The sequence below is a fragment of the Gadus morhua genome, chromosome 16 (assembly GCF_902167405.1).
Source record: "Gadus morhua chromosome 16, gadMor3.0, whole genome shotgun sequence".
In the NCBI taxonomy this organism is placed as follows: Eukaryota; Metazoa; Chordata; class Actinopteri; order Gadiformes; family Gadidae; genus Gadus; species Gadus morhua.
The window spans coordinates 6230040-6240864 of record NC_044063.1 but is presented as its reverse complement, the minus strand read 5'-3'; the positions used below and the strand labels follow the sequence as shown (position 1 = coordinate 6240864).

Here is a 10825-nt window from a genome sequence, read left to right as displayed (position 1 = left end):
GTCTTTCTGTCTGCCTGACAGCCTGTCTGTCAGCGTGTCCAAGCGCTTGTCTGTATGTCTGTTTACACGCGGCGTGTGTGTGTGTGTGTGTGTGTGTGTGTGTGTGTGTGTGTGTGTGTGTGTGTGTGTGTGTGTGTGTGTGTGTGTGTGTGTGTGTGTGTGTGTGTGTGTGTGTGTGTGTGCCTCTTCAGCTCGGTGAATCCTAACTAGAGTGTGTTGCACAGACATCATGCCAGGATTAGCAGGGCAAGGCGTCCTCTGTGTAGAGAGAGAGAGAGAGAGAGAGAGAGAGAGAGAGAGAGAGAGAGAGAGAGAGAGAGAGAGAGAGAGAGAGAGAGAGAGAGAGAGAGAGAGAGAGAGAGAGAGAGAGAGAGAGAGAGAGAGAGAGAGAGAGAGAGAGAGAGAGAGAGAGAGAGAGAGAGGGAGAGAGAGATGATCTGTAGCCGGTTTGTCGTGAAGTAAATGAGTAAGACAATGAGGAGCAGTCATGTGCGTAAGGCAACGTGCTGCAGAGCTAACAAAAGGCCTGTCTGAGAGACGCATGGCGAAGGAGGGCGGGATGCAGCCCTGTGGGAGGTCAGGTCTTACAGGAACAGAGAGCCTCTTCTGTCAACCCCCGCGACAACAACCTGCTCCGCAGCTTCATCTCTGGACGTCCTCGTCCTCGTCCTCGTCCTCGTCCTCGTCCTCCTCCTCCTCCTCCTCCTCCTCCTCGTCCTCCTCGTCCTCCTCCTCCTCCTGCTCCTCCTCGTCCTCGTCCTCCTCCTCCTCCTCCTCCTGCTGCTGCTCCTCCTCCTCCTCCTCCTCCTCCTCCTCCTCCTCCTCCTCCTCCTCCTCCTCCTCCTCCTCTCTGTGACGGTTTTCTAAGTCGGCTTACTCGCTGAACGGCTTGGTGTGAATCCGGGGCGGGTCACTCGAGACAAAAAAACGAAATGAGTGATTGTAATTGGAGCCTGGTAAACAAAACAATCGTATTCACACCTTCAATGCCAGTTATTCAAATGTTGAATCATGAAAAACCAGTTGGATAATTATAACTGTACAGACCTGACTCACTGCTCTCTACTATTAAAAGATAAAATGCCATGACGGTCGAAGGGGACATCAAGCTAGCTAGCATCTATCTTTTAACTGGCGTCTTGCTTGCTTGTTTCATATGGTTCTCGTGGAAAATACGAAGAGCAGATGTTTAGTTTTTAACACGGTAGACCGTGGTCTTCAAGCACAACCATTCTACTTTCCCAGTTTCTATCCTGTGGAAGTTCATTGTTCAAAAACTGATGGTTTGTGAAGGTGTTAGCCTTACAGCTGACTTATGCTAGTTCCTTAACCCATTGCAGATTTCGGTTTCCTGCCTTGTCTAGCTATCAACGCGATGCACAGATTGCTTTGAGTTGACAATTCCTGTGTCCCCCTCCCTTTACTGCAGCTCTGAACCAGCAGCGGATTACCCAGAGTGCACCAGTGAAGCAGGGCGGTCCGCTGCCCAGCGGCATCATGGGAGGGAACAGCCAGCTGAGGCTACAGCAGCTGGAGAAGGAGAGACTGAGGCTGAAGCAGCAGGAGCTTCTCAGACAGAGACCGCAGGTAAAGGGATGACACACCCCAAACACGGTCACCATGGCAACCAACACCTCAGACTCCACCATGACCGTCCGGTACCATATCCAAGACCACTACTGCGCCCGGCACCATCACATCCAACTGCATGTGGTCAGTTTAATGAGTAAAGGGCGTCAGTAATATGACAAGAAGCGTTTTGGGAAAGTTTGTAACGCACAACAACTCAGCAACTCAACAGTTATTAAACTAGCAATCTTTTAAATTAATAACTAGCAATATTTGTTTCAGGGTTAGGGTTAGGCAAGTGCTGGGGAAGTCATGAAAAGATTTGAGGGGAACTTTAATCTCTTAAAAGTGTGCGTAACCCTTGGCAAGAGTCCATCGACCAAACATCAACAAAATGGGTGAATCTTCGAATGCAGACATCCCTCCGATCATGGGCCTCTTTACTCTGCCGGCAGAGTTTGATGGGGCCGCTGTTTAATTGATGTAAGATATAGTTTACAGTGGAGGGTTGGTGAGTCACCAGCCCTTTATCACTTCCTGACAATGCTGCGTGACAGCGGAGCCCACGCAGGGTGGTGCGGTTGAGCCATTTACTCAAGGCTGTGTCACACACCAACATAAAACACCAGCTCACACTTTATGAATGAGGGCTCCGCTCTGTCTGTTTACATACAGCTTCACGCTGTTACTTTGAAAATCACTGTTTGGGTTGGGCCCCCACGTGCAATCAAAGCCACGCAATAGAAAGAGAGTCTTTGCCCAAGGGAGGGGGGTGGATTCCAGAAAGACAGCCTCTACTGGTTGTCTCTTATGATGTTGTATTAAAGTGAAATACTCATTAGGGGTTATGTTATGATTTATAAAAGGATAGGGACACTACTAGTGACATGGGTTATGGTTTGAATTCCTTAACAGCAGGACACACTCGGGTCAGTTGAGCTTTGTGTCTTTCACAAATTCCCCAAAAATATATATTTTTTATATACTATCATATTATATGCTATATAAGAGTTATGTTTACCCAAAACGATTTGAAACTTGAGGCATGAGGCTCATATCATTTCTCACAAATGGACAGATTAGGAAATAACAACCTACACACAGATTGGGTCGAAAGTTGAACTTTTGACTGGAAGCCATGGACACACCCAAATATATAAATATACCCCAAGATTGCAAAAGTGTGAAGTTTGTAAGCAACTTCCCCGTCATTGTCCAGACAGCCCGAGTAGATCAGTCGTCCTAAAATATATTTATATAAATTAAAAAAAGAGTGCTGTGCGATTAAAGAAAGCCACAAGCTGTTTACAGTACACAGCCCCACCAATCAGCCCTAATCATTACCAGGCAGCCCACATGTGTGCGTGGGATTCAAGGAGGGGAAAAAAGAGAAGAGTTCCTGTTGCTCAAGAAGGAAAAATCATCAGTTAGCCTTCTAGTGCCTCTCAAAGAGAGGAAAAAAACCAAAACAAAGTAAGACAAAGGAAAAATACAGAAACTACAACTAACAGAACAGGGAAAAAAAACAGCAGAGCTACCCTGAAACCTTTGTTCTAAAATGAGCTAATGAAGTCATACTGCCCCCCCCCTCCCCCAGCCCTCACTCCTTCCCTTTCCCCTCAAAACCTCCTCCTCCTCCATTTTTTTTCCTAGAGGACATGGAGTCCATTTCCTTCTTCTAATACAGGCCTGCACTAACCGCTAGGCTAAGAGCTAGCGGTAATCCAACACTCGGTCTAAACGCGTCACATCCCCCTAGCTGCCTCCCATATGTTGTCCTTGGCTCTCGCTCGAGTTTAATGAAATCTCGGCCGGCGCACATAAAACCGGGCTGACCTCACCCCAGTCAAGGACACGAAACTCTCCTCAAGTGAAAAAAAGAAAAGAAAGAAAGAACCAGAAACCTTCAATCCTGCCTAAACTCCCTGTCTCGGAGATTCTGTCGGACGCTGTGTGTCCACAGAGAACCACGACTGTTATCTCCTTGTTATGTAACCAGAAACTATGGTGTGTTGTGTGTGTGTGTGTGTAATACCAATGACAGCTTCTCAGACTCTGTGTCTCCATATCGTAACCACATGCGGCTCGGACATGCGTTGATCTTTAGAAACTTCTGATGCCGTTCTTCGACTGTTCTCCGCCTCATGTTCCACAAGAGACGACGACATCAATGTAATGCGGCTCATCAAACTCTTACTTGTTTCCTGGATGTTCAGGAGCTGGCGCTACGTAACCAGCTGCCCACCAGCATGGAGCAGGACCCCGCCGGCATCCCCAACTCCGTGTCCTCGCCCATGGCCCAGGACGCCCGCACCATGACCGCCAACAGCTCTGACCCCTTCCTCAACAGGTCCGTCACACACACACACACACACACACACACACGCGCACGTGCACTCACGCACGTGCACACACGCGTGCACACACACACAGACGTGCACACACACACACACACCCACACTCATACTCACACACACACACACACACACACACACACACACACACACAGACACACACACACACACACACACACACACACACACACACACACACACACACACACACACACACACACACGTGCATACATATATACACACACGCACACAATCATACATAAACACACACACACATTCACACAAGTGCAAACAGATATACACACGTGCACACAGATATAAACAAATACACACACACACACACACGTGCACACAGATACAAACACACACACACACACACACACACCGAACACACACGTAAACAGATACACATACACACATTCATACATACATATATGCTTGCGTACATATCTACATATCTACATAGATGTATAGATGAGACACACACACAAACATGCACACGCACATGCACTCATACAAACACACGTTCATTTCACCCTGTCAATTCATTTTAAGTCTGAGTGGACCATATCAGTGGCAGAGATAAGAAGAAGTTCAGCCGAAGGGTGTGGGGGTTGAAAGGAGGGGAGGTTTGGAGGCGATCGACACAGTTGTTGTTCCGGGCTTGGCTTGTCATGCCTTGGCTCTTTTTTCCCGGAGAGGGAGGGAGGGAGGGAGGGAGTCTCAGTGTGTGGTTCTTGAGGTTTCACAAGCCGTAACAAACAGCCGCCCTTCCCAGGGCTTAACCCTGTTCACATGGTAATGAGTAATCAGAGGTTCAGGGAGAGGTGCTGGATCTCTGTGTGAGCACTGGCGACCTCTTGTGGTTGACGGTGGTAGTGGCAGAGGCTAAAGTTAGCAGCAGAGCTAAACTACAATATCAGAGTGTGGAGGGCATAACAGGCCAAAAGATAGCTACATCCAGCCATGACTGACAGCTATTTATATCAAATAGTATGCTACTTTATATATATATTATACATATTACTTATGTATTCCATGTTCTATATATTTACAATTTCTATGAACGTACGCTACTTTCTGCAGTGATATCGGCATTTCCCAGCTGGGATTAATAAAGTACTTGAAATAATCGACCTCATGTTAAAGGAATAAAACGTTGTGAGTTTGTGTCTCGATGACAAGCGACAAGATCCACTGCGAAGCGCTAACACACAACAACGTGCACACAGAACACAGCGCCGGCGAGAAGTGTTCATTCAGGTCACGTGGTCACGAGTGTCACGCCGCACAGAGACTATTATGGGATGTAAGTTTCCCTGGCGGTCCCAGGGCCTCGGAGCCGTGTGACTGGCGGTTCTGAATAGAAAGCGGGCCATGTGAACATGTGGTCCAGTCTGTGGACCAGGGGCCCTAATCTCTCATGTCCCCCTCCTCCTCCCGGTCCCCGGCCCCCACAGCCCCCCCCCCCTCCCCGACACGCCTCTGCTCTCACAATAGACTTATTCATCTGCTGCTGCGACCATGGGCCGCGTACATATTTCTCTCTGCTAATTAGTATAGGCTTGTCAAATCTCTCTCTCCTGCTCTCTCTTACTCTCTCTCCCTCGCTCTCTATATGTCTCTCTTGTTCTCAGTTTTTCGCTCTCGCCCTCTCTCTCTCTTTTTCTTTTCTCAAACATCCTCTCTTGCTCTCTCTCTTTCTCTGTGTCTTTCTTTCCCTATCTTTTCTTTCTTTCTTTCTTTCTTTCTTTCTTTCTTTCTTTCTTTCTTTCTTTCTTTCTTTCTTTCTTTCTTTCTTTCTTTCTTTCACCCTCTCTCTGACTCTCCAGTTAATTTCCTTCTCTTATAATGTACAGAAAGGTTGCATGGAGGTGGGGCTGTTATTCTAGCTTATTCAACACACACACTCTGTCATTGGGTTCACAAGTTCATTGAGTTAATTCTCGCATTTCAGCGAAAAGCTCCTCTGCGCATTGCAGGTGCGGCTCTATGCCCTCACCCACCGGTGCGGACCGCTGGGGTTGTCTTGTCGGTCAGGGTAGTCTAGTGCCAAGGGTTTTTACCTCCCTGCCCCAAGGTTCTGGGTTTGATCCCCGAAGTCCTCAGCCAAACCTGTTGGCATCCTTCAGCAAGCAACTCAAGGCCGCTCTTCCCTTAAGTAAAGCACTGTGAACAGCCTTGTGTTTGTTTAGATAAATAAACGTGCCTTACCTTGTCCGGCCTTAATGACATCTATATGAATTCAGTGGGATAAAAAAATAGTTTTTTCCCGAGTACAACTTCATCCAGCCCAAACCACAAATGTTTTGGAACCACAAAGTGAATAATTTTGTCCTCATTATCATCAATATTGTAGGAATGTCAAATGGAATAGGCTGAGGCGTGCACACTCATCTTTGGGCAAGGATAACAAAACGAAAGCTACATCCATGCAAGCTGCACACAGATCCCATCTGCTGAAGGGCTCCACAGTAAACGGTGTGCGCCATGTTTCTCTCACAGCGGGACCTACCACTCCAGGGACGAGAGCACGGACAGCGGCCTGAGCATGAGCAGTTACAGCGTCCCCCGCACGCCAGACGACTTCCTCAACAGCGTGGATGAGATGGACACAGGTGAGGCTCCCCCCCCACCCCGCAGGGAACCGAAGGTTTCCCTTAATGTTGTTTTTTTTATGTTGCCGATACAAGTACATAGCAGTAGAGGAGACATGGATTAAAAAAAAAAAATGTTCACAAACTAATATCAATTGGGTGGAAAATTACCCAGGGTCGTCGTTTTCAAATGTACAGCGTGTATTATAATCAACACAATCATCTTGAATTTATTAATAATGTAAATGTAATGCATCTCCCCGGATTAGAAGCAAAGTTAAAAACATCAACAAAGGTTCAAACTCATCAGAGCTCCGAACTGACAATCACGTCGCATCTAATCCCGTGTGCTTGTGTTTGTGTTATAGGTGACTCTCTCCCGGCTTCCATGGCAACGCAGCCCAGCAGCCGCTTCCCGGACTACCTGGACGCCATCCCGGGCACGGACGTGGACCTGGGCACGCTGGAGAGCGAGAGCATGGCGGTGGAGGGGGAGGAGCTGATGCCCAGCCTGCAGGAGGCGCTGAGCTCGGACATCCTCAACGACATGGAGTCTGTGCTCGCCGCCACCAAGATCGACAAGGAGAGCTTCCTCACCTGGTTATAGGAGCTGATGAGGAGGTGGCAGGACGCGCCGTGCCCCGATCAATACCAAAGGGGGTCTCCTCCTTGCTTACTCACTTCCCCCCCCCCCCCCCCCCCCCCCCCCCCCCCCCACTCGCCTGAAAATAAACTTCACGCTTTCAGAACTGCCGCTTGCTGCGCAGCACGGAGGACGCATGGAAGACATTTCTCTCCGAGCTTTAGGACTTGTGATAACTCCAGACCAACCTCCTACGAGGCAGCGACGCTCCTGTTTTTCTTTGTTTTCATGTGCCTCAAGTCCTATTTTTCTTCTTCCCCTCCTCCAATTAGTTATCTCCTTTTTTTCGTTTTTTTGTCTGCGTTTTCAAGGCTGGCCCGTGAACAGACACATATACTCCAGGGTCCCCGCTCGTTCCGCTCTCGATCGCTCTCTTCTACACCGCATGTAGCCCAGCCAAGGGGCTCAAACCTAGGGCACGGATGCTAGCTTCTCCTGGGTGCCCCTGGTTCCTCGGGCTGCATTTAGCTCTGAATTGCGACACAAAATCGGCCACCGCTCTAGCTTTGTGCGCTAATGGACTACAGTTGGCCTTTTTTTTTCTTTGTCGTTTTATTGTGTTTTGCTTTTACTCTTTAACCGTTTGGTGAGCCTGAGAAACCAAAAATGGTGGAGTGCGAGGGACTGTTGGTGATTGGGGAGGGCGGGTGGTGCGAGTTGACCTGTTTGCCAGGTAAGAGTGGGGGCCCCACGACACCACTGCTTGGCTGTGCCAGCAAGTCGACGACAAACCTTCTTGTGTTTTTGTCAAATCAAGTGCCTTCAGTTGTTATTTCTTTGTGTTTTTTTGTTTTGGCGAGAAAGGCGAGCAGAGCAAACAATTGCCAAGTTTCTGTATTGCAGCAATAAGAAATATCTGAGAAGCTGTATCGTAAACACATTCTATATAAACTCATGTTCGGTAATCAAATGTATTTCCTTTTACTTTTTGTTAAAACTAAATAATACACATAATACTGGGATTTCGGGAGTTATTTTTTTCTATTAAACCCTAGATTTTATGGCTTTTTTGTATCAGTCTTATCCAAGTCTAATTCATGATTTTTTTTCTCGGTTTTATTTTCGTTTTTCTCCATAATTGTTTATTTTAGCCTTTACAGTTGTATTTTAATCCTAGATCATATGACCGCATGCTTTTTTTTTCTTAGATGAATTAATGCTTTTCAAACAGGGTCAATATGTGTCGCTTCAGCCGACGAACAGATAACATGGAGATTGAGTCTTCAGCTGATAAATCAGTTCAGTTTTAACCCATTAGCCTTGCTTACTATTCACACAACCTCTCTGATTTTATAAGTGTGTGTGTGTGTACTGATGTTATCGTATAATGTCTAATGAACACATCTTTTTTTTTCCATTGATAATGTTGGGATTAACCAAAAAAAAAAGTTTAAAATATCTGTCTAAAATTAAGTCATTGCTCAAGGTGAGATGCTACAATGAGTGTATCAGACCAAGTAACACCGCCATGTTAGAAACTGGTACTCTGTCAGTGGCCATGGTAAGTTGGAGGGTGGGGTTTGGACGTGTATAATATGGTCTCGTCACAGAGAAAAACGATGAAGAGGGTGGGCAAGGGGGGAGGGGGTTGACAATTGTGAGCTACACAGGTTGTATAAACTCTCACAGAACAACGAAACAAATCAAGAAAAAAACAACTATCGGTTATAATTTCAGTCAGGAATTGAGACGGTTTCCAAAGATGTGTTTGTAATTTTATTTTGTCTTTTCTGCTTCCTACTCGGTGAATCCAGAAACAGTATGATTTGTAATCAAACTCCATATGGAAAAAAAGAACAAAAAGAAAGATGTATAAGCTAATGTGAAACGATGTAGTGTTGGCGCGGACGGGTATGTGGAGTAGGGGGACAGAGACCAGATGATTAGAAGAGAGGTGATTTGTATTTGCGTGACAAACACTTGCATAGAAGGTCCCAGAGCAATAAAACAAGAAGCCCAGTTTCCTTCGTTCCTCCCCACTACCCCCCCTCCCCCCCCTATAATCTCTCGGGGGCAGAGAGCCGCTGGTAGACAGATCGGATGGCACAGAAACCGAACAACAGAACTCATCTTCCTCACCGTCAGATTATGTTGATTCTGAAATGTTTACATGATGACTACACGCCTTTTTCGTATTACTGCAGTAATCAAACAAAACAACATGATTTGAACCTTCGTTCCTTGTGCCTTTAAGAGGCACTACAAGAACGCAACTTCAATAATAATGCCAGGGTTGAGGTTGGAAGTGGTAGTTTGAATCTGACGGAACTGTTAAGAACTACGAAGAGAACAAATGAATGATCGCTATACTGTTAGCTTAGATTGATGTTGTGGCTCGGTGTATTGACAATGGCTAGTGGAGGGTTAAAACAGTGTTTGAGAGAAAATGCAACTAAAATGACTTTTTAAAAGGCTGGTACACTACAGTGCTTGTACTGCACGGCTACAGTAATTTGACTAAACAATGAATTTTGTCACAAAAACATGATTTCTTTTTTGCTTAGTTAGTGTAGGGGTTGGGCATAGTAGTAGTGTCAGACTCATTGTAGCTGTAGAACTAATCACACAAGAGAATGATTTTTGTATTTAGAGTTGTCTGAATGCCCATCAAAGGCAATTTGTGTTATCCAATAACAATCTCTTCATTTTTGATAGATAAATGTGCCTGTGTCCTAGAAACATGCATTCTGTTACACTATATTACATTATGAAACTTTGAAATTGGCCTTGAAATAAAATATATATACTTTGTGGTAAAATGTTCCCTTTGTGGTCATTATGCTTAAATGCTCACTTTCACCCATCGTGGGATGGGTGAATGTGAGGATCACACACCAATCAGATTCCTGTTAAATCACTCAAGCTAATAAGGCGAGTGCGGCAAGCAGCGTGGGGTATAGAAAAATGATGGATAGAATATATTTTAGGAATAAATGAGGTATAGAGAAATAGAGAGAATATATTTTTGGAAAAAAGGAGGTATAGAAAAATTATAGAGAGAATATATTTTAGGAAAAAAGGAGTAGAGTAGATAATCCGAATTTTTATTCTACACCCCCTTTTTTTTTCTTTTTTTTCCAGCATTCTTATTGGCCTGATAAGAGTTTGAGAAAAAGGAGGTATAGAAAAAATGGTGGAGAATTTAGCTAAAAAGGAGGTATCGAAAAATGATGGAGAGAAAATATTTTTGGAAGTAATGAATTATAAAAAATTATGGAGAGAACAAATTTCTGGGAAAAATTAGCTAAACAGGTATATATAATTTTTCTCGAAATTGTATTCTCTATCATTTTTCTAAACCTCCTTTTCATCAAAATTGTATTCCCTCCATCATTTGTCGATAACTTTTTCTAATTTTAGAAAACATTATGGAGAGTATATATTATAGGAAAAAGGAGGTATAGAAAAAGATTGACAGAATATATTTTTAGGGAAAAGGAGGCATAGATAATCCTAATTTTTATTCTACCCCTCCTTTTTATCTCATTTTATTCTCCATAATTTTTCTATCCCTCATTTCCCAATTTTTTCCGAGCATTCTTATTGGCTTGATAAGAGTAAAAGAAAAAGAAGGTATAGAAAAAATGGTGGAGAATTTATTTTAGGTAAAAAGGAGGTACAGAAAAATTATGGAGAGAATATATCTTTGGAAAAAAGGAATT

The 10825-nt window shown here is 44.9% G+C and overlaps 1 protein-coding gene across 2 annotated transcripts in view; it reads left to right on the top strand.

The window, feature by feature from the left end:
- yap1 (Yes1 associated transcriptional regulator) overlaps positions 1-9922 on the top strand; it is a 28715-nt gene extending 18793 nt beyond the window's left edge. For both annotated transcript variants that reach the window (XM_030381165.1, XM_030381164.1), the window contains 4 exons: positions 1430-1587; positions 3786-3919; positions 6429-6541; positions 6889-9922. In XM_030381165.1, coding sequence (XP_030237025.1) covers positions 1430-1587; positions 3786-3919; positions 6429-6541; positions 6889-7127 — 644 coding nt within the window. In that variant the 3' untranslated portion in view covers positions 7128-9922. The remainder of the gene's footprint in view (positions 1-1429; positions 1588-3785; positions 3920-6428; positions 6542-6888) is intronic.
- The last annotated feature ends 903 nt before the right edge of the window (positions 9923-10825 follow it).